General features: G+C 44.7%; 1 protein-coding gene across 4 annotated transcripts in view; it reads right to left on the bottom strand.

Moving 5' to 3' along the window:
* The window catches only part of STAU1 (staufen double-stranded RNA binding protein 1), a 2,205,075-nt gene that overhangs the window by 416,079 nt on the left and 1,764,456 nt on the right, over positions 1 to 24,540 (bottom strand). For all 4 annotated transcript variants that reach the window (XM_044089934.1, XM_044089936.1, XM_044089933.1 and 1 more), the window contains one exon: positions 3,638 to 3,710. In XM_044089934.1, the coding sequence (XP_043945869.1) occupies positions 3,638 to 3,710 (73 nt within the window). The remainder of the gene's footprint in view (positions 1 to 3,637; positions 3,711 to 24,540) is intronic.

Below are 24,540 nucleotides of genomic sequence, written 5' to 3'. Positions count from 1 at the left end.
GGCTAATGAACTCCTCTTCATCAGAGCCTTAAGCCGAAGGAGAAGGCATTTGGGAAAAGTAAGACAAGGGCCCTTCATCAGACTCCAAATCCTCATCTGAGGAACCAGGTTCCCTAGGCCTTTGGAAGGAACTGAAGTCCATGGGGGGGGGTACAGAAGCCCCTTGAGAAGGATTCAGGGCTATTAAAGCATTAAACAGACCCTGAGTAAACTCCAGTCATTCCCTCTGAAGGTTCTTAGGATGTACAGTTTCTTGGTAGGGACGACAGGCCTAGTAAACACTGGAAGTTCTTAACTTTTAAACTCCACAAACAACCACAAACTGTTGAACAAAAAATCCAGTAAATAAATTGGTAAGCGCTTTTGGCTGTATAATACCAGCCTTCATCAGACAAATGATTGTCTGATGAAGGCTAGTATTATACAGCCGAAAGTGCTTACCAATTTATAATAAAAGCTTTGGATTCCATTCAACGGTGGTCTGGCACTTGTCATTGTGCTACTGGATTTTTTTGTTCAAGTTCTTAACTTTAATGGGATTCAATAAGAGTACCTGGAAACTCTTGCCCGAAAAGGATCTGCCCAACCCCTCTACAGCCCTCCAAAATAATCAACCGTAGTTCAGACTCCTGCCATTCCTGAGAAGACATACAAAAGAAAGGAACCATGCCATTCTCTGATGGGGTCAAGGTAGAGGGATCTGAAGTCGACATTGGACGACCTACAGAGCTATCACCTGCTTCTAGAGAGATGCCCAGTGAAGGCTGGAGAGTTAAATAATCTGGTGGAAATTTCTTGGCCTTTTTCTTGCTTAACACAAGTATCGCCAAGTTAATCAATTCCGCTATGCTACCCTGAGCTAACTGTTTAAGCCTCTGGTTCTCGAGAAAGGTGGCCCAGGGAAGACAAATACTACAGGAGATGGGAAGCACCCAAACAAAAAATACACTGTTTATAATGATCCTTATGGGGAATCTGCCTCCCAGACTGGCATTTGTTCTACTTGGATGACATGAACGCCAGGTAATTAGAAGAAAACAAGACAGTTAAAAAAAGAAAAGAAAAGACCCCAATGAAGCACTTATCTGAAGGCTATGTAATCAGCACAGCAAAAGGCATTCAAGACAGAGAGATGATGCATTTGGATTAATGGCAAAGAAGTCCTGGCTAACTGCATCTGTACATCAGCTTTATGCCTTGCATCCTGCATGGGGAGCATACTTGTGACATACAGTGCATATAAGATCTAAAGGCTTTGGTATATTGGACGAATGTTGGGCTGTCCTTGGCAGGAGATCCCTAAGGTTAACAATACTGCAACAGTGATACAAGAGGACATCACTTGAGATAAGAGTTTTGCAAGACTGACAATCTCTACAACACATTAGTTCCTTACCACAGTTTTTCAAAACTGGGCAAAGTAGAAGACCCCTGCCCCGCCATGAGCAGTCCAAAACTAGAGCGAGGACTCAGGTGGAAGAGAAAGTAGGATCATTCTTTTGAGCGACTTATCTAATGTTGGAAGGGGCAAGACTTTGTGAGGCCTTCAGATGGTGAAAATGTCTCTTCTACAGCTGGCTAAGTTCAGAAGAGGAAGAAGCTGAAGTACAGCGGATCATAAAGGTCAACCACAGAGTTGATGGCCTGTTTCTTCCTCAGGTGGGCATCAACCAGGTCCTCAGATGGCTGTTCATACAGCAATACCCTCAAGAAATGGCCATTCATAATCTTGTTTCAGAGATCATCTTTCAGTAAGAATAATTTCAGAGCAAATACCAGAGTTCATGCAGCTACAGCGGGAAGAGTTTTAAAATGAGCCTCCTTAATCCAGACTAGGGAAATCCTCAAGGTTTTACATAACATTCACCTAAGGAACCAGAACTGGGACAAGTGATATAAATATCTTAAGGCCCTAAGTTCAGAAGTGCCAAAACTAAAATATTTTTCCAAATGTGTCCGAAGTCTTGACACTTTTCGTAAGACAGCAAGCTGGAAAAATGCTGTTCTCTCCGAGACCTATGCTAAACTGAAGAAGTCAAAAGACCGCATTACAATACCTGGTTAGTGGTCCTACTCAATCAGGTGTGGGCTTGCAAAGGGTATATATTCTTTGCATCAAGGGGCAAGTGACGATATCTCCAAGCTCCTCTACTACTATCCTAAATAACTGGTGTCAGGGGAGTGATAATCTACTGGATCCAAGAAACTTTATCAGCTTTTTCTGGAAGGGAAGGAGTCAGGGGCTCAGGATCAATCCAAACTTTCTTTGTAGTCTGGACAGCCTCTTCAAAAGTGTGTGGGGAGGGGGTACATCTGGAGGTGACAAGGTGTGGACTCATCATCTTTCTCTTTCACAGAAAACAGCCTCAGATCCTCTGACTTTCCATAGGAGCAGAACTGCATAAGAATATTGGGCCCCACAAGCTACTTAGAGGAATAAACTCTCAGTTGGTATTACATGAAGGCAAGCATATGACTGAGTTTCCAGCTGTATGGCATCTTATAATCGCATGCTGGGCAAGGGTAGCATGTAGGCTTGGTAGTTCAAACCAAAGTCCCCAAGTATGCTATGCTATCCCACTCCTTTCAGTTGTTAAACATTTGACTGAATTCTAGACAATAAAAGTTCTGGTACTGTATGGTCCAATGAACCCTCCTCAGCCAATATGCATTTGTCCAAATGGATTAGGCAATAACACCAGGAGAAAAGTCCTTGACCTCAAGTACCACTGAACTGAGACTGGGTGACTCAAAGGATTGCTGCCCAGATTAACAAAGCTGACCTCAGACTTCAACAGATTAAAACAAATTTGGGTGATTTAAGACATCTAGGATACATCCATCATTATGAAATCCAGAAGTATGTATCGCCAGTTGTCTTCTCACCTTCAGCATAAGACAGCTTCAGGTTCTACCTCTCAGTAGTCATGGATGTGCTCAAAGACTGCGGGAAACAAGAGGGAGCAGCAAGCTGAATACCAGATTTTCCTCTACCTCTAAGACAGTCAGGCGTCAATCTGCTCATCAAATGTTTGCCCATGTTGCAAAGTTTTGACATGTGTACAGCTGCACAAAAGATTCTTACAACAGTACTCGTGAAAACCACTTGACAGATGCCATTTCTCTGGTCAAGAAGTAATGTAAATGCTTCTCTCTTCTGAACCCCTATCTGGCAAGGTTAAACCTGTGGTACATGGGGCAAGTGGCACAGTGATCCTCTTCTGCCACAGTAAACAAAAAGGTCTTCAGTATTACTTTAGTTCCTGGACGGATATTTGATACACTGGTGTTTATACATACAAGCTCAGCATTTTACTCATGAAAGTGTACATCACAATCCAAACTGTGGAGGTAGCAAATAAAAGTAACTGAAGACTTGGAAGACATTGGTACTTGTTTAGCTGGCACATTATGTCACACAATGCATCAGATACAGGGGCATGGACATTCTCAAAAGTGGGATCTTAAAAGAATACTGAACTCTGATGGTTGGAGATTGTGAACTCAACCAAGGGACCATAAAGAAAGATCCGTGAGGTTGGAGCCAAGCCTTCAGGAACACATTACACTGGATGAAATGCTGAGAACTACCCCATTTATATTATCTATGTCATACCAGGTTTTAAAGCATACATACCTGTTGAAGCGTCTTCTGTACCAGGCTCGAAGAACGTCACCTTTCTTCCATCTCCAGATTTTTTTACTGGTACCTTAAAAAGCAAACAAAACCTAAATCAATAGCACATCTACACTGCTGAAGCCCATCTGCTCCCCAGACTGCTAGTGAAAATAAAGGGGAATAACTGCCAATAGTCTCAGAAACATACTCTAAGGATAACTGCAAATTTATAATACAGCTAAATAAATGTTATATCTTTGCTTTGGGTACAGTGCGTAAAAGAAACCACCTCTGAAATTTAGCATTCGAGAAACATTCTCTTCTCTCTTAAAGAGGTTAACATTCATCTGCAAAGTTGTCACCATACAAACCTTGTAGTGTTGTGGCTTAAAATTGTCATAAAAGTAAAAAAGGGAATCAATATGCTATGTACGCATGCAGACTAGGGTCTATATTATATTCTCGAAAGCAGACAATGCCGAATCTGACATTATCGACATGAGAATATCGAACTCTCAGAATCTGGAGTGTGTAAACGGAAATCTCTGTAAGGGGATATTTCCATTTACTGCAATGTAGTGCGGTCACAAAGTTGGTATATTTAAGTAGCAGGGGGTGTGGGGGCACAGGGGGGCTTGCCCCCCTGCTTAAACCTGTTAGGGTACTTTTTTCTTTTAATAAGGTCGACGTTTGAAGACATCGACAATATGGTGTTGACCATATGTTGTTCGATGTTTTCAACCAATCTTATAATATAGACCCGCCAACTATATGGCAAAGAATACGGCTCAGGCAAGCAGAGTTTGATCACAGACTTAGGTGCCCGATGAAGCTGTGAGGAGGAAGGAGAGTGACACTGCAGCCGTCCCACCTCTCCTCTGGTGGGAACATGTGGAGATGCACGGTCTCACTGCAAAAATTCCCGAAAGGAAAATTAGGACCATATAAAGTGCTGCATTTGGGGGCAGGGCAATCCTGTGGGGGACATATACAAGTTTGAGAAATTAATTTCACAAGCAAGGTACTGTTTTAAATCAGGGTGGTTTTAAAATATATAATTTTAATCAGTTAACAGTCGAGGTACACACCTTTTAATTTATTTAGGAGAGGTCTGAATTTTGTGATTTCAACTAAAAGTGACATTGTGTAATCAATTACTGAACTAAAATTTACTAGAAAAATTAATTTTATTTCTATTTTCAAACAAGCTTCAGTAACTGACTTTGGTTGTGTTCAAAAAGTTTGTTCAACCCCTCACTGCATACAACACTACAAACTTTTGAGTGAGTTTGTGAAAATGGGTTCAGAAAAGTGCTAAATGGGAAAACGTCTGGGTTGAATGGTAACCTAACATGTGAAGTACAGTTAATGCAACATCTTGGAAAAGAAAATGTTAGCGTCATGAAACCTGATAAGGGTATGGGGAATGTATTAGAGAAGTGTACCCACTTCCAAGTCATTAAATTCCTGAACCCACATCAACTCCTGCCCACCACACAACATGGCTTCCAACCCACATAATTTTTATTTTATTTATTTAACATTTGTTAACCCGGAAAATTCAGACTTGGAATGAGCCAATTTTCAGAGGAGGCCCAGGGAGAAATGCTCCAGATGCATGTCTTTGTAACGTGGGAGGAAACCGGAGCACCCGGAGGAAACCCACACGAATGCAGGGAGGACATGCAGACTCCACACAGAAGGCACCCCAGCCGAGAATCGAACCAGAGAACCTCTTGCTGTGAGGTGACAAAGCTACCGCTGCAACACTGCGATGGCCGTCATAGCAAAAATTATAGCACAACCACTGGTCGGTCTTTCTTTCACTAATCTAGCTAACCAACACAGGAACAATAACTTTACATCTGCCATTTGTTTTGGATCCCTCCAAAGTTTGACATGGCCTCGCACACCATTCTGCTAGATTCTCTAGCTTTGCTATCCTTTGCCCCAATTCTCTAGCCTTGCTATCCTTTGCCCCATCTACTATAGCCTGGTTTAGAAACTACCTATCTGACAGGCAACAATCTGTCCAATGGCAAGGTGTACTGTCCCCTCAACTTCCTACCACCATAGGTGTTCCACAAGGCTCAATATTGGGCCCACTTCTCTTTTCTATCTTTACCAATAATCTACATAGCTCAACTCAGCATGCTACACTTATTCAATATGCAGATGATTCGACTTTAATCTGCACAGCCCCATCTCCAGCCATTCTGCAACAACTCACCCAGGAAACCTTTAACTCAGTAGAAAAATGGATTTCTGATAGCCAACTCATCCTAAACCCCAATAAGACTAATTTCTACTATTTAACCCTAACAAATCAAAAACTGCTCCCCTTTCCTTCACCATCTCCTCTAAAAATGGCACTACCATTTCCCCTTCTGACCATACCAAACTGCTCGGCATTGCAATTTATTATAATCTTCATTTCAACATCCACATCTCACAAGCCATCAAAAAGGTTCACAAAAAAATGGAGCACGTTATATAGGCTCAAAAACTTTCTTTCAGACCAAACAAGTGTCATAGGTAGGTACTAGGGCTATTGGCCCTAGGGCCTATACAAGCCTAGCCAAAAAGGTACCCTGGCTTTCGCCACCCAAGAAAATTATTTTCCTGTGCCCCTGTCCAGCAGAACCACAGAAGTGATCCCCGGGGTGAATTTCCTATTACCTATCCAATCATCAAGATTTTTCTTGAATAGTGTTAATGAGGAGCTCTGTTTGACAAAGATAGTCTGTTCCAGAGTATGGGAAGTCTCTGGGACAGGAATCTATCCCTCCAGCATGTTCTGTTTATTGTGGTGACAAGGTTTAGGTCCCTAGAGCGCGTAGCTTGGAGAGATTGGGATTTTTTAAGTGGAGCATGTCCAACAGCTCTGGGTTTGACATAGATTTGTATGTTAAGCAGAGATCGCCTCTGAGTAGGCGATATGCGACGGAGTAAAGCTGGAGTTTTTTGAGACTGTCTGCGTAAGGCATCTGTTTGAGTCCAGTAATCCTCTTTGTGAGGTATTTTTGTGGCCTTTCCAGTTGTAGATGTCTTGTGAGGTACATACCAAAAGGGGCGTTGTAGTTTATAATGGGTCTAATGAGTGATGATTAGCGGGGGACAATGACCTCTCTTTTTCTGGATGAGAAACCTTTTGTGATGAGGTGTGCCACGCAAAAGAATTTCCTGACCACTGTGGCGATGTGATTATCAAAGGAGAGACTACTGTCCACCTGCATCCCAAGGTCTCTTGTCACACTTTCGGTGTTAGATTACCGCCTATGTGGTAGTTCATGGGTACAGAGTTTTTACCAAAGGGGATGACAATGCACTTTTTGGCACTGAGCTTGAGACCATGTCTTTGACACCAGGCATCTGTCTCAGTAAGGCCCTTTTGTAGGATGTCCACTTCATTAGGAGTTTCAATTATGGCTCCTAGTTTGCAGTCATCTGCAAATTTAGTTAGCCAAAGACCTTCTGTGTTGGCCTGTACTCCAGAGAAGTAGATACCAAACATGAGAGGACCCAGGACTGAACCCTTTGGTACTCCACTTGTCACTGGTCTGAAGTCTGATTTGGAGTCTGCTACTTTCACGATGTGGGTTCTGTCAGTAAGCCAGTTGGCAACCCATCTTGTGACATAGGGATTTATACCTAGTTTAGTGAGTTTACCTATAATTCCAGAGTGGGGGATGGTGTTGAATGCCTTGGCGAGATCTAGATAGGCTGTGTGAACCACCTTACCCTCATCAATGGCTTTGGTGACTACTTCAAAGAAGTCCATCAGGTTTAGGAGACATGATCTGCCTTTTACAAACCCAAACTGTGTGGGGTCCAGAGTTTATAGATCTCCAGTGTCTTTATTTATGAGTTCCATGATGATACGTTACATGGCCTTGCAGACGAGGCTCATCTGGGAAATGGGGCTGAGTTCCCGGGGTCTGTTTTGCCCCCCCCCCTTGTGAAGTGGGATAACTGCCGCGGTGCGCAATCCAATGGGCACAAAGCCTGAGGTGAGGCTATGACTGAACATGGTACTTAGGTGGGGTGCCAGTTCATCCTGTAGTTCATGTAGAACGCAGCCTGGGATGTTGTCAGGTCCCATGGATGCTGTGTTCTTGGCTTTGGAGAGTGAAGTTTTTACCTATGCAGCCGTGATTACAGGAACTTTGCATTCTTCCGGTATAAAGATGGGCCCTTTAGGGGGTGAGAGGGGGGTAAAGTTAGCACTGAACCTACCTGCCAGGATGTTGGCAATATCAGTTGGTTCTGTATATTTAGTGTCACTGCGCTGTAACTCAGAGCAGATCTGAGTGTTGCCATTGAGATTTTTTGACATAGCTATAGAATGCTTTGTGGTTGTCTTTAGAATCAGTGGCAATTTTGTTTTCATAACTAGCTTTGGAGGATTTTATGAGGGATCTCAGCTTCTTTCTGAGGCTGACCAGGGAGTTCCTCCAATCGTGGGATTTTACTCTTTTTTTTGCAACAGTTTCTTTCTTCTGTTGTAGAGTTTGTTTATGGCAGAAGACCACCAGATTGGCTTCCTTTTTTTTGGAGGATAGCGCATCTTGGTTCTGTTAGGGATAGCATGATACATGCACTCGTGTAAGTGCTTATAAAGTGCATTTGTGTAGGATTCAGCAGTCGTACCTCTATTGTCCATCTGCATGGGTGTCATGAAGTTTGCCACTTTTGTTTTAAGAAGCGTGAAGTTGGCTTTGGAGAAATTTCTTACGGCTGTTTTCCTAATTGGGGGGGGGGGGAGCGGGATGTAGATGTCTAGGGTGATTAGCTTGTGGTCGGAGCTGACCTCTGGTGTGGAACACCGGTCACCCATGTTGGTGATGACCAGGTCTAGAATATTGCTGCCCCTGGTGGGGGTGTGGATAAGTTGATCCAAAGCGTTGGAATTGATGAATTCCAGAAAACGTTGAGCAAAAGAGATGGTACGTGAGTAATTTTCCCAGTTAATGGTAGGGTAGTTGAAATTAGAAGTTATGTACTCACCATAACGTTCCATCTGAGTAGGTGTATTCATTTGTCTGCAACCTGTGGGTTATGGATCCGATATCGGATCCGAACCGGCATGGTTTACCAGCTATGGATCCAAGCTCTCAGCTCCTCCCCTCACCCATAATGCCCTGCTCTACCCTCATGACCTCAGATCGAGTTTGCCAACAGCAAAAAAACACCCTGAAAAGGGTAACACACCATAAGCAGGAAACTGAAAGGCCAGGGGGATAGGAGGGCGAGATGGTTGCAGACAAATGAATACACCTACTCAGATGGAACGTTATGGTGAGTACATAACTTCTAAATCTGAAGTAGGAGATTCATTTGTCTGCAACCTGTGGGACAGAGTCCCCAGCTACCTGAATCTTGGGCGGCCATCATGGAAGTATATTCCGAGCACCGGAGCCAAATGATGCTCTACCCCTAGATGCAAGATCCAACTTATAGTGGGAAATAAAAGTATGAGATGAAGCCCATGTGGCTGCTGCACAAATATCATCTAGAGGAATCCTAGCCTTAAAGGCTGCCGAGGTAGAAACTGACCGGGTTGAATGAGCGTGTACACTCTCCGGTGCAGGCCTTCCTGAAGCTTGATAAGCCAACAAGATACATTGTGAAATCCAGCGAGACAGAGAGACTTTAGAAATTGGCTTGCCCAAATTAAATTTAGCAAAGGAAATGAACAACTGGTCGGATTGCCTATGACCAGCCGTCCTGTTTAGATAAAATCTAAGTTGTCTGTGAACATCTAAGGAGTGAAGCTTATATTCACCTTTGTTTTCATATTTAGAGAAGAAAACAGGGAGGTTAATGGATTGATTAATGTTTGCTTCAGAAGCTACTTTAGGAAGAAAGGACGGATTGGTCCTGAGGTAAACACGGTCCGGATGAAAGACCAAGTAAGGAGGTTTAGCTGATAATGCTTGGAGCTCTGAAACTCTCTTGGCAAGTAATGGCTACTAAGAAGGCAGTCTTGAGCGACAAGAATTTGAGATCTACCGTAGCCGGTTCGAAGGGCGGTCAAGGCCTGGAGAACTAAAGAAAGGTCCCAGGGAGGAACCGCTTGTTTTACAGGGGGCCTGAGAAGGAAAGTACCTTTAAGGAAAATTTTACACAACTTGGCTGACATGAGTGGATTGGAGTCATGACCAATGTGATAATGTGAAACTGCCGCAAGTTGTACTTTGACCGTGGAACTGCTGGCACCATCGTTAAAAAGAGTGGTTAAGAAATCAAGCACTAACGGGAGAGGAGCAGTGAAGGGATTCAGGCCTTGCCGCTCCGCCCACAAAGAAAACCGTTTCCACTTGCTATGGTAGACTTTCCTAGTGGATGGTTTATGAGCTGCCACCAGGATCGCCTTAACAGGGGACGAAATACCGGGAGTCCTGATCAAGAGTGAAACTGGAGCAGCCAAGCAGTCAGCTTCAGGTTGTCCAGGTTCGGAGGAGATAGGCAGGATGGATGAGCTATCAGATCCAGAATGGGATCTAGAATCCAAGGGGGATTCACCGAGTGAGACCTTAGGAAGGGGAACCAGATCTGTCGAGGCCAAAACGGAGCAATGAGAATCATTCTGCACCCCACCCGAGAGGCTTTCTGAAGAACTTGGAGCATCAGAGGCAAGGGGGGATAAGCATACAGAAGACCGGGTGGCCAAGCATGCACCAGAGCGTCTCTTGGGGAACCTCCTGGAGGAGGTATCAGAGCGAAAAAACTGTCGCACTTGGTGTCTGACGGAGAGGCAAAAAGATCGCAAGGAGGAGTTCCCCACCGTGCGAATATGCGTTCCGCTACTTGAGTATTGAGACACCACTCGTAAGGGGTCAGGATGGTGCGACTGAGCTTGTCCGCCAGGATGTTGGACCGACCCGGAATGTGCGTTGCTATGAGAAAGCGGTTGGTGGAGATTGCCCATTCCCAAACCCTCATGGCTTCTCGACAAAGAGGGTAAGACCTGGTTCCTCCCTGCTTGTTGATATACCAGACAACCGACATGTGGTCCGATTGAATCGCAATTGTTCCCAAGGGAAGAAAGTCTTGAAGTGCTAGCAACGCTAAGAGCACCGCTCTCATCTCTAGAACGTTGATATGCAGTAAGGTCTCTGAATCGTTCCACGTGCCTTGGACGGTCCGGCCTGCAAAATGCCCCCCCCACCCGAGGTGGGAAGCGTCCGTGGTCACCGTGGCGAGAGGGGGAGAAGCACAAAATGGGCGGCCTCTGTGGAGATCTGGAGAGTGAAGCCACCACAGGAGGGACCGCTTGCAAGCCTTGCTGATCGCAATGGGATGATGCATAGGAAGAGCAAGGTAAGACCACTGTACTAAGAGAGTCCACTGGAGGATGCGCATATTGAGCCTGGCGAGAGGAAGAAGTGCTACAGCAGACGCCATGGACCCTAGAGCCCTCAGGACCAACTCCGCCGGAACTGAACTTGAGTGGAGAATGGCCCGCACCTGGAGCTGCATATTTTGAACTCTGTCCGCAGTGAGGAAGGCTTTTAAACTCCTTGTGTCTAACCTGGCCCCTATAAAATCTATGAACTGTGAGGGTGCTAGGTTGGATTTTTTTGTATTTATAGTGATGCCCAGACTGGAAGCAAGATGGAGAAAGGAGTCTCGCGCCAATAGTAGTAGATGCCTTGTTGGGGCGGTAAGGAGCCAGTCGTCCAGGTAGGGAAAGACCTGCACCCCCTGAAGCCTCAGGTGGGCCGCTACCACTGCTAGTACTTTGGTGAACACCCTGGGGGCTGTGGTGAGACCAAAGGGAAGGACCCGGAATTGGTAGTGACTGGCTCCCAGCCGGAAGCGGAGAAACCTCCTGGAGCGCCTGTCCATCAGAATGTGGTAGTACGCATCCTTGAGGTCTATGGAGCACATCCAGTGATTTTCTCCCAGAAGGGGGAGAATAGATTGCAGAGTGACCATTCGGAACTTCTCCTTGGGAACTGCCAGGTTCAAGAGAGAAAGGTCTAAAATTGGTCTTAGATCCCCCGTCTTTTTTGGCACTAAGAAGAACCTGGAGTAGAACCCTGATCCGATCTGGTCTGGGGACGGGCTGGATGGCTCTTTTCTTTAGCAGATGGCCAATTTCTGCCAAAGCGGCCTCCCTTTGACTGGGTGGAACGTCTGGGAGGGACTTCAATTTTGGTAAGTGACGAAATGGGATGCGGTATCCTCTGGATATGATCTGGAGAACCCAGCGGTCTGATGTTATGGACTCCCATGCCGCTAGGTGCTCCGAAAAACGTCCCCCGACTGCCTCCAGAGTGGAGCAGCCGGGCAACCCCTCAGGGTTGCTGCGCGGGCCGTTCAGAGAAGGGTTCTCTGGACCCGAAGTTCCTGGGAGCCCCTCTGCCTCTAGGGCGGCGTCCTCCCTGTCCTCCTCTGCCATGGAAGGACTGGTTGTCCGGAGCAGGCTGGGATTGCTGCGACTTCCGGAACCACATCATCTTCTGACCCTTTTGGTTTCTAGAATAGGGCCTCTGGGGTGCAGAGAAGCGGATTCCGATGGCAGACAGCGTCTTCCCGTCCTTCTCGCTCTGGGTCAAAGTGTCGCGAACGGTTTTGCCAAAGAGGGCAGAACCATCAAAGGGGGCGTTCGCAAATGATGCTTTGAAGGGCTCTGAGAAATCGCAATGACGGAGCCAGGCCTGACGTCTAGTGACTAGACCTGCCCCTGCGGCTCTAGCGGCGCCTTCCGTAGCATGGGAGAGAAGCCGCATAGAGGTATTAGTAACTGATCTAAGAGTGGCAATGCGGGTGGAGTGCAGCACTTTGTCCTCCTCTGACATGGCCTCTGGGGGGGATGCAGCGTATTCTTTAATAAGATCTCGCTGCATCCTAATCACGTGTGCCAGGTAGTTCAGCGCCCTTACCGAGAAGGTCGCTGAACTAAATATCCGCTTCCCCAAGCGGTCCATCATCCGAGACTCCTTGCTCGGGGGATGGACTGAGGGACTCTACTGAGCAAGTTCTCTCTTGGTGGCCGCCACCGTCAACATGGCATCTACCGGAGGCCCCTTACTCCAATGGGCACGGTCAGCCGGTGGACTGAGGATCCAGTCGGGCCTCTTAGGGATTGGCTCCACGGTGTCCGGTTCCTTCCACGCCCTGGTGGTAATGAGGTCCACCAGGGGGTCGGCAGGAGGGGACACCCAAGAGGTAGACGGGCCCGCTTCAAATGCCTCCAAGAACACGGACTCGTCCGAGGAAGACTTGGGGGCAGACCACCCCCCCCTTATGCGGAGCATTTCCATGATGTCTCCAAATGAGACATCCTCGGGGGGTGACCGTGGGGAGCCTTCCCCTTCCTCCAAATCCGTGTCTTCCGTGAGAGACTCGGGGGAGTCAATGTGCCTCCTTTTGCGCGTATGCTGGCGGGGAACATCCTCTGGGGGGCTGTCAGAGGACTCCTCGCAAGCAGTAACCTGTTCCAGGGGAACAGCTTGGGGCACAGAAGTGGGCTGTCCCAAGGGCCGGATGGTGGAAGCCTGACCCAGTGCAGAGGGAGCGCGGGACGGAGCCGAAACAAGTGCCGGGGGTCCGGAGACCCTCAACAGGGCCCTCTCCACTACATCAAAAGCCGAAGGGGAGCCGACCTCGACCAAAGGATCCGACAATCGGCTCCTCCTCGGACTCGAAGAGTGGATCGGAGCCGGCGCCGAGCCGGATCCGGCGACAGTGCGCTCAGACACAGACGGCGCCGGAGCACTGATCCCCGGATCCAAAGCTCGGATCCAGGCTCCGAGAGGTCGGATCCGATGCACTCGAGGGCAGGGTCGGATCCGGTACCAAGTACTATCGGCGCCGACCCACCCCGCCCGGCTGCTCGGCTCCAACTGCTCGAACCCGGGTAGCGGGTCGGAGAAGGAGCAATTGGCTTGAAAAGGGGTTGAGCCCCAGAGGGGAGGCAAGAGCACTCCCATCTGCATCTGGGCCTGGATGAACCTTCTCATCATCCGGTCCAGATCAGCGTCCGACAGGCTATAAGTTGATCTTGACGAGGCTACCGAGGTAGGCCTTGAGTGCCTCCTCGATAGCCTCGACGGAGATCGGGTCTCCTCCTCCTCAGGTCCCGGTGAAAAACATACTGGAGACCGGAGCCGAGGAGGGGGAGAGCCAGCAGACAAGGAGGCCGGGGGAGAAGCCCGCTTGGCTGGCGGGGCCAAAACAGAGGTCTTGGACTGCCGCTTATGGTGCTTCTCCCTCCGGTCCTTTTTTCTAGCTTCCCTCTCCTCCGAACCAGAAACGGGAGGTTGAGTCCCAGGAGGAGGAGGGGGAGCCGGAGAGGGAACAACCGTGGGAACGGTTACCCCCGAAGGAGCGGAGGCCGGAGCCGAGTCCGGCAGCAAAAGACCCGCCAAAACAAGCTTGGACCTCCGCTCCTTCAATGCCCTGGGGTTGAACCCTGCACAAATGGAACATCCAGATGTTAGGTGTTCAACCCCCAGGCATCTAACACACCGAGTGTGGCCATCAGCTGGGGAAAGCTTATGGCCACACTCGGAGCATTTAGAAAAAATAGCTTTGGGCTGTTCAGACATCCCAAAAACTAACAAGTTACTAGAACTAAAAAGTAAAAGTAACAAAAAATTCACTCACAGGCCCAAACACACACTACGCTACCAGCGAGGGGAGGGATATAAATTTAAGTTTAAAACTCTAAACAAAGTAATAATACAGGAGGGAAACCTACACTTTCACACAAATTTAACCAAAAAATACAAAATTGAAGCATTTTAAACACTAATATAGCACTTAGCTGGAGAGCTGGAAAAACACAATCTGGTCACCATGCGCGGCAAACGAGATCTGAGGTCATGAGGGTAGAGCAGGGCATTATGGGTGAGGGGAGGAGCTGAGAGCTTGGATCCATAGCTGGTAAACCATGCCGGTTCGGATCTGATATCGGATCCATAACCCACAGGTTGCAGACAAATGAATCTCCTACTTCAGATTCACTCAGAGTGTACCTTAATATTTTCCAGTGTATCAGGAAAAGAGGAGTGGGAATCCTGGGGCATGGTGGGGGGTCTGTAGCAAGCTACAATCTGGAATGCGGTTTTGCCCAGAGTTAGTTGAACTTGGATAATCTCGGATGCATTATGCTGAGCAACTAGCTTGGAGGTGTGGATATCCTTAATGAATATGGACACGCCTCCACCTTTAGTGTTTCGGTCCGGGTTTGGTGGCCGAAAGGTGTGGTATGAATTATAGCCTGGTAATGCAGGGGTGCTATCTGGAGCTTTGAACCAGGTCTCTGTCACTGCACATATGTCAATGTTCTCCATTTTAAGGAGTGCCTCGAGTGAGTGCATTTTGAGGTTTAGACTTCTAGCATTGAGTAGCATTACCCTCAGATTTTGCTTGCTTGTACCTGTTACGGTGGTGAATTTGTCATTTGAACCTTCCCTAAAAAAGGCACTATAGGGGTGGCAAGAGTCTTTTCCAGTATCCGGAATCCCAAGGGCGACAGGTGCAGGCCATCTCTGGCAAAGCAGTGTGGTCTGTCGATCATGTCATCCCAGGCAGACAGATACTGGATTCCCTTAGAATGACACCAGAAGCTTAGACAATTGTTAAAGTCAATCATTTTGTCCTTGTACTGTGGTGTCATTCTGGGTGATGGCAGGATGCTACTCAGGGCTAGGGTCATACCGGCCAGGGCTACAAGATCAGAGCTCCTCCATGTCTCTTTTCATGTAGTCCAGGGAGGTACGGCTCAGGTCATTCACACCAACATGGGCAATGACAGAGTCATATTTGTACTTGTGGAGTGACCTGAGTGGGTGCGTTATGTGGTGGATCCTGGCACCTGACAGGCAGCTGACAGTAACGTTTTACTTGTTTAGCCTGGTGAGTGGAACATCAGTGTGCCTGACTATAGAGTCAACTATGACTAGAGTGTTGGGTACATTATGCCTTATGGGCTGTAGTTGAGTGGCACACTGAGTATGTGGGCTATGTGTTATTTGGGTTGTTGGGGGGTGGAGGTTGCTTGCATTTCTGCTTTGGAGGTCTCTGTTTGGGCAGATTTGTACAGACAGCCTCCGCAAATGTAGGTGTGTGTTTTGTGCTTCTGTGTATGTGTTTTGGTGGTGTAGGTTTTGAGGGACTATGTGATGAATGTGGTGCGGTGCAAGTGTTTACCTTCTCCTCTTGACTGCCTAGGCCAGTCTTTGGTGAAGAGAGCTTTGCTTTCAGTTTGGCTATATAAGTGCATCTCTCACAGGTCGTAATGTTGGGTGGTAGGAGGAGAGGGTGGTCTGTGTACATGAGGCAATTGCTGCATTGTCCCAAGATGCCCAGATTCATCAGGTAGACAGGAGAAAACACTGGGAGCTGACCTTTAGACATGCCTGAATAGGTGCTTATTTATTAAGTACTAAAAACTGTTTTCCCTCTAGACAAGTGAGGAAAGTTGAGTGCTGTAGTAACTTGTAACTTATTTAGTGCTTACAATGAGTTCTGACCAAGTGCTGAGATCAAAGAAACAGATGAGTGCTAAAACTAAAAAGCTGGCTAGTTGCATGGGAAATTTTGAAGAACAGACTTTATGGCGCCAGGAATACCAAACTCGCCTATTGTCCGCACTAATGCATGCAGCACCAATTTTCACCCACATCAGAAAAATAGATCTAGACAAACTAGATTCATGTTACGATAAGATTGCCAAGTTTGCTAAAAACACCAGCTTCAGAACACATCACTGTGTTGCTGCTTCAGAACACATCACTGTGTTGCTCTAAGGGACCTAAATTGGCTAGAACTACCTCAACTACTTAATTACCACCATCTAGTTACTGTCTACAATATTCCTAAATACCCTGAGAAAACCCCATCACTAAACCCAACTACTTACCACTACACAGCAAATCGCCTTCTCCAATCTAGTGACAAATCTCTTCTCTGTATCACTAGAGAAAACAATACTGCAGGAAAAGCGCTGTATTCCCCACACCATTGCTAGAAACTGGAATTTCCCTCCACCTTCACTGACCACCGCCTCCACCACCTCACACTTCAAAAACTCTCTCAAATCACATCTGATGAATACCTGGCTATGTCCTTGTATTACTTAAACTTAAGTTTTCCTACCATTTCCTCCTCATATCCATTCACTAATATCAAGTTAGTCACTGTAGTCTTCTATGGGACTAAAACTCTAACAGCCATTAGCCGAGCCAGTAAGATGGCTCCTAATCACTACTATTTTGCAACTTCTCTGACTGCTGAGAAGCGTCTTGTCTGCTTGCATTTTTAATTTGAATATCTGATTGTTTTGTTGTATAATGTACACGTTTGTTGTACTACTCTGTATAAAAATATTTCTCTCTTGTTTAACTTGTACTACTCTGCATAAAAATATTTTCTCTTGCTTAACAATGTGGAGCTTTTCTCCCCGGGCCTCTGCTGTAAATGGACCTAAGTCCAGTGAGAATTTCCCAGTTAACAAATGTAAAATAAACAAATAAATAAATAAAATTATAATAGACTGTACAATTTATTGATGTATGGTAATCAATATGGTATCTCTTCAATTAATGAAATGAACATTTCATACAAAAACACTGATTTGTATCTTAATGAACTTGTTTTACAGAATGACATTTCTAGAGTGGATTTTGAATTTTTGTAAGAACACCCCAGAGTACCAATGATCTCTGGAATACTGAAAATACATAAGGATGCATCCGATCCCATCTTGTGACCAATAGTTGATGCAAGAGACTCAAACTGAATCCCTTGATAAATTTATTGATCAAGTTGAAAATGTCTGGACCGATCCATAATCATTTATTAAAGCTTCATGGCATTTTTTTAGAATCTTTAACTCGGGATTTATTTTCAGACAATTTGGCATTAGTTGCAATGGATGTGTTCATTCTATTTTCAGCAATCCCAAACATAGTGGGGTTGGAGGGGTTTAGACAGGTAATTCCGGACTGTAAATTTTTGAGTAAAAGAATGACCTAATAGATGAAATGTATTCTCAGATTGGAGTTTATGCCCTTAATACTAAAATATTTTAGATTTTTGGATATATTTATACTTTGGACAGAGAACTGTAAAACCACAACAATTTGTTTCTTATGCTATGACACTACGTTGTTTTTATTAATTTATGTGTAAACACTTCCTTGATAAAATTATTTAGATAAACAACTTATAAAGGATTGTGAGAACCATGAATTTATTTAACGTCTACAAAAAGAAAACATTTTTGAACTCTTATTTTTATTTTGACAGTCAAACCCCCTGCACCAAAAGATAGGGTTGGTGAAGGAACAGATGACTCAGTCAACAAGGAAGACTTCGAAAGAATGCCTATCCTTGCAAGAAATTAACCACCTAGTAGAACTCTTTATGCAAAGGGGACACCCAGAAGAATTTATTTTACCTATATTAGCTGAAATAGTTTTAAAGAACTGTTGCCGTAAATATGTACTACTGTTGGGGAATTTTGCTAAAATAATATCTGGGAGCAAAAGGGCTAATCAAGATGGGTTCAAACACACCACAGTTGTAACATTTACTGACAACACAATGGATTTGACAAGAATATATGATAACTGGGCACTCACAGCAGGTGATAGTGATTTTAGGGGGTGTGTAGGACTGTTTCCCAAATTTATTTTTCAAAGAAATAAAAATTTAAAAGGTTTACTAAAAAGGAAAAATTCAGTGAGCGCATATAGGCATGGTGAGAAAAAGTATGGCACATTTAAGTAAGGTAGCTGCTCACAATGCTCTTATGTTATGAATGCAAATTCATTTTATGTTGAAAATGTTAAATTTAACATCTAAGCTTGGGTTATTTTAATTGCAATTCAATGGGGGTAGTGTATTTGTCAGTATGCCAAACATGTAGGGTATTATGTGGGTAAAACTAACAGAGCCTTGCGCAAAAGAAGTTATGAACATATGCACATTATAAAAAGAAAGGAGATGAAAAATGCATTGGTTAAACATTCCCATATTTGTAAAAAAAAAAAAAAAAAAAAAAATTAAATGTGATCCAAGGTGTGGTCCCTAGAAAAATACGATTGAAGAGAAAGAATTACATTGGCAGCGAAGACTGAATTCCATGGTATTTCCTGGTCTGAATTATGTTTTAAGCATTAAGAGAATATTGCAAAGACTACATAATAATTTGTAAGGGGCGGGGTTGTAGGTTAGTTAAAAATCAAAGGAGGAGATTTATTCTGTGAAATCACTCTACTGGTTGCAACATACTTGATTTGGGTTTTAAAAGATTTGTCTTTTGTTGTATGTTAGTTCTGATGAAGTCCAGTAAGGACGAAAGCACTTAGAGTCCCAGCTGTGGAGATTTTGCTATCTTGGTAGTTTATTTTACATGTTAGAGCAGGGTATCCACCCAAACTCCAGGTACGAACAGAGTAGAGAGGTAGGCGGGAGGGTAAGGGTAATACAACAGTGATCTACTCAACTATACAATTATTGTAAGTTTCTAACACAACTGCACTATGTTCATCATAGTCATTGTTGCAGTTCAGACTCTTGGGAAGACTCCCAAAGCTAATTATTTGCTCATTCCCTCCAATGGAGCTTCGGAAATTTTGAAATGTAGCTTCCAAAGGGTGCAGCCTAATCTGTCAAATGAAATGAAATTATGTCCTCACATTTCAAACTGCTCATACCTCTGGAGCCATACATATTACTAAATATGGGTAAATGGCAAACTCTTCACCACTATTTTTATAGTGGTACTATTCTTAAGGTCCTAGTGTTTTAAAACTGGATTTTATAAGTCACAGTAAACATAATAACTATTACATTTGTAATATTTTGTACATAACGTGCAATATTTCAGCAACCACTTAAGTTACACGCATAGTGGTAAGTAGCATTTTGTTTACTCCATTGTGATGTTTCACACGAGGCTAAGCAGTTCTATCTCTGCTACCTGGTTGCAGAGATATTTTGAAAAGCATGCAATTTATGACAATATAAATGAATATATGAACAGCAATTAATATCTCTTTAAATGCACTAGAGAGGTCAAATATTAATACAGTCGTGTTTGGCACTATATAAGGTTTAAGGTGAAAATATTTTAAAACTTTATATGTAGCATGGTTTTAAAACTATTAATATAAATATGAACAAGCAATATTTGACACCTAGATGTATCAGAAGGATACAACTGCAGAAGCGACTACAAGCATCACCCAGCTGTATTAAGTTAATGGGTGGCTGATCAGATGTCAGGACCTGGAAGATAGGGCTCTGCAGAACTGCAGAGGTAAAGCCAGCTCTTGAGATAGCACCCAAGTTGTATGCTTAGTGAGGGTGTGAATAGATGACCAAGTTGTGGCACATTTTAGGAAGGCTGTGGTTGTTGCTTTTTCTTAGGTAGAACGTACTCTTACGGAGACAGGAACCTGTCTGCCATGATAGTAACAACAAAATGCAGTGTAGTTGGCTATCTATTTTGAGGTGGTCCATTTGTCCACAAGTCTCTCTTCCCTGCTCACAGCAAAAGATACCAGAAGTTGGTCTGCCCTGTGAGGGAATTTGGACTTGTATAGGTAAAAAATCTCAGCTGCAGGATTCTTTCTCCCTTGATTTGTGGGGTTGGGAAGAAATATGGGAGATTTACGGACTAAAGACAGCTCTAATACAACCTTGAGCATAAAAGACCTCAGGCTGACTTGTGTCTTTATGAAAGATAAGGGATAACTCCTTGTACACAAAAGGCCGCAATTCAGAGATGTGTCTAGAAGTCAAATGCTAGCAGAATTATTTTTCAGGTGACCATTTTATGGGTGCAAAGACAGAAAAAGCTCTTTTAAAGCAGAGTTAAGGATCCAGGTAGGGATGAGGTACTTCCTGGGTGGGCTTAGGTGCAACAGCTCCTTGGGGAACCTGTTACATGTGGGGATGTGAGAGTAGGTGGGGGGGGGGGACATGGGAAGCCATACACAGTGATGGATGAGTAAGACAAGCCTTCATTTTAGTGTGTGGATTGGTGCTTTAGGACCTGTGGTAAAGAAATTGTCTTAGGTAGACATCCTTTAGATTGACGCAAAGTAGAAAACCTAATCCATTTAGCAATGCAGGACTTCCTGTCACATGGTTTCCTGGATTCCTTGAGAATATACATCACATATCCTCAAGTAAACTGAAGACTAGTACGAATCAAGGACAAATAAACCAAACTAGGGTGTTAATGGTGTTAAGACTTGGGTGAACAGAGCAACCTGTTTTTGTGAGTGAGAACTTCCAGAGACAACAGCAATGATCCCCCCCAGAGTGACAGCAGGATGGAGAATTGGTGCTATCTGGGCCAGTGGGGAGCAATCAGAATTACTTTCAGCCCATTTTCCGTGATCTTTTGCAATACCCTAGGGATGAGGAACAATGGAGGAAAGGCATACTGAAAACGTCCTTTCCAAGAGAAGGAATCACTTCTCAACAGTCCACTCAGATTCTGAAACAGAACATTATTTCCCTGCTCTAGATGGATACAAAAATGTCTATTTCTGGTACACCCCACAAATGGACAAAGTTGAGAAAGCACTCTTCAAAATCCACTGTTTTGTCTGCTAAAAGATTCTCCCTTCTTTGGATGTAAGAAGTTATCTGCCAGAGTTCCACTGCAAACCTGCCTGGATGGTAAGAGGGGGTACACACACCTCTGATTATGTACCATATGGCCGTGGAGATGTGTGTCAGACATTTTATGGGTCCTAGTCTCAGTCCATCTTTGAAAGCCTTCAAAGCTAGAATAACTGCTAACATAACTTGTTTTGATATATACCTGTCCCATGTTACTTGCGCACTCAGATTTTCCAGGTAAGCCCCCAAGCCAAATGTGAGCTAAGGTCAATACCTGGTATGTCTCCTGGGTCTTGAATGCCTCCCTCTTTTTCACAGTGTTCTCCTCCCACCATAAGATCACTTTTTTTAGGCAAGGAAGGAGAATTTGGCTATGGGGATTGTTGGGATACAAGAATCCAAGTACCCTAGGAGACTCAGGAAATCTTTGGCTAAGATGGTCTTCTAGCTGTGAGTGAGCTTGAAGTAGCTTGTGAAAGAGGAAACGATGGGGGAGGATCTTGTCCTGTGAAAGGAAAGTTTTTTTTGTAGAGTAGAGTCCAGGACTGCCCCCCCCCTCCCCAAAAAAAAAGTGGCATGGGTGGCCACACCCAGCTGAATAATTTGGATAACATGGATCTGGCCCACCTTCTGAAAGCACTAAAAAGTGGTTTACATGGGTCTGTGGAGCTTTTCTAGGGATGCTGCTTGTACCACGCAGTTATCAAAGGCAGAAATGCACCTCTTTGGTCCTGCAAAAGGCAATGACCAGTGCCAGACATTTGGCTCATCTACTGCACTCCGTTTTCAACAAATGGTAGGGCACAAAACTGGAAGTAGGATTCCCCATCCCTGCAGTGTGGGAACTTTGTGCTCCTGTGCAACAGGAATGTGAAGGTAGACACTCTTCAAATCCAAGATTATTGTCCATGCCTCTGGCATGATGACTGGTAAAAGTTTTTGAAGGATATGCATTTTCAGCTTGGGTATCAGTAAAAATTTGTTCAGTCTGGACAGGTCCAATTTGACGCTTCAAGATGCCTCCTTTTTGAGGAAGAGAAAGAACCCTAAATAGAATCCTGTGCCTGCCGCTTCTGCGGGACTAATTGGAAAATCCCTGTTGAAGAATATCCTGTATCTAGTTGGAAAATAAGGTATCTTTGGTGTTTCAATTCTGAAAGCACTGAAGGTTGGAGGAAATCTCCAGAGTTTCAAAAAGCCACATTTCTTTAAGGTTTGGACCAAACACCCACTCATCCTGGATGATTTATTCCAAGGCTATGGAAAAGAGGAAAAGTCTTCTTGTATTTTGAATACAGCAAAGTGAAAAAGCTGGAGACTGGGATGGATTTTGTAAGAGTTCAGAACATTCACTGCTGCTCCCTGCTTGGTCCTGGATCCTTAGACTCCACAGGTCTATGGCAAGAGTCTTGTTGCCACTTGCTATGGAACTTGATTCTTTCCCCCTTAGAATGCTTTTGGTTTGGTCTTGTCAGTGGAGGAAGGGCAAATGCCAAGATATAGCAGAATATTTCACTGTGTCTAGGTGGTAGGGAAGTGAAGAATTCCTTGACAGACTTCAGTCTTCCCCTTTCATCCAGTCCCCAAAACACTTTCTTAGCAGGAGGCTCTCCAAAACACTTTCTTAGCAGGAGGCTCAAAGTGAAACTCTGTCCAAGGGTGCATTGAGTTCATCTTTAAAATGCTCTGAGAGGGGCTGATTCCTCAGCCAGGCATATCTCTATCACAGACTCCATAGCAGCTGCCCTCCATGATGCATCTAGAGCATCACAACCACATTTAAGTCAGTGTCTGGATGCCAGATGCCAACAATGGTCAGATCCTGCTGGTCTCTCTAAGATCTTAGCTTGAAATCCCTCTACCCTGGCTTGGCTTTAATCTATTTCTGTACATATTCAAGGTATTTCAGTATGTGGAACTGATAGTTGAGGGCTCTCGTGGCCAGGTTGGCAGAAGTGTATTTTTTTCCTTGCCAGATAAGTCTAACATTCTACTTTCCCTACTTGGCAAGAGGTTCTTGGATGAAGACCCTGTGTTTCTCCTGTGTGAACTCCAGAGATATCACAGTTGGATCTGCCAGTAGATCATGAAGACACTTACAGATATCAAATACCCTTATAATTAGTGGTCTTTCTTCCTAAGAACAAGGGGTAGGAAATCAGGCTGCAAACATGTGCCTGAATCACCATCCTTTATTCTGTGAACTAAGTCTTTAGGAGATGAAGCAGTGGACAAGGCATCTTCATAATCCGAATCAAGATACTGGTAGGAGGGCAAGTGCTCTGATCCTCATCAGAATCACAGGAATCTGAAGTCCTTGGGGGGGGGGGGAGGGTATTTTTACCAAGTGGGTTCGTGTCACAAATTCCTTTTCCAGTGAAGGCTGCTTGGATTTTATGAAGAACACGAAATGCTGCATCAGCCTTACAAGGTCCTGTGTAGTGATACGAGCTGTGGAGGTTGGTGACCTGGACAGAAAAGGCTGAGGCAACCCAAGATGCCACTTTGGCTTGAGAGTCTTGGGCTTGGGTCTCGAGGATGACAAAGCCTTAGGATGCAAACAAGTGGCTATAGCCTCACCCCAGACCCCAGAAAGATCTAAAACGATCACCAGAGGATTTCAACTCTCTCCTTCCATAACTGAGGCCTATGCATCAGAAGCTGCAGCCTACAAAGTGGCCCCAGACCCAACCAACACACACCGGTTCTGGCTTATGAGGACACGAAAAGGGCTGAAGACAACATAGCTACTTGGTGCAGTCTCACATCAGAAAAACTAGATCTACTATCAAAAATATTTGTCAGAAACTGAAGTACTGAAGGAATAGGATAGGTTAAGAAATCTATTCTCTGTTGAGAAGCCCACAAGGAAAACACTGCCTAATTGCATATATTTTTGACTGAAGGTTTCTGGGATGCTGCTAGAATATGGACAATGCTTGAAGGGTAAAAACGGTCCCTATCCATCAAAGGAACTGGAAAAAACTTGTGCATAGTGTACAGGACTCAAGCTCCATATGATGATTGCCATAGTGTGACACTGTAGGCCTCAGTGGAACTCCATAAAAAGAGAGATTCTTCAAATGAAGCCAATTTAGTAGGAACCACAGCCGTCAAAGCCAAAAAGGAGCTGTGAGAATTACACACTGGCACTGCACAACTTGAACTTCACAATTAAGTGAAATGGCAGGAAGGTGACCAGAAGCCCTGTCAATTACTTGTGGACTACATCATAAAAGCTCGTCTCTGAGAAAGGATTAGGGAGTAAAAAAAACTTCACTGCATTTCTAGGGCTAGCTGCCAGAGCTCCATTGCAAGCCTGC

Source organism: Protopterus annectens, chromosome 12.part0, assembly GCF_019279795.1.
Source record: "Protopterus annectens isolate FY-2018-M chromosome 12.part0, PAN1.0, whole genome shotgun sequence".
Lineage (NCBI taxonomy): Eukaryota > Metazoa > Chordata > Ceratodontiformes > Protopteridae > Protopterus > Protopterus annectens.
This window is presented reverse-complemented; position numbering and strand designations above follow the sequence as displayed.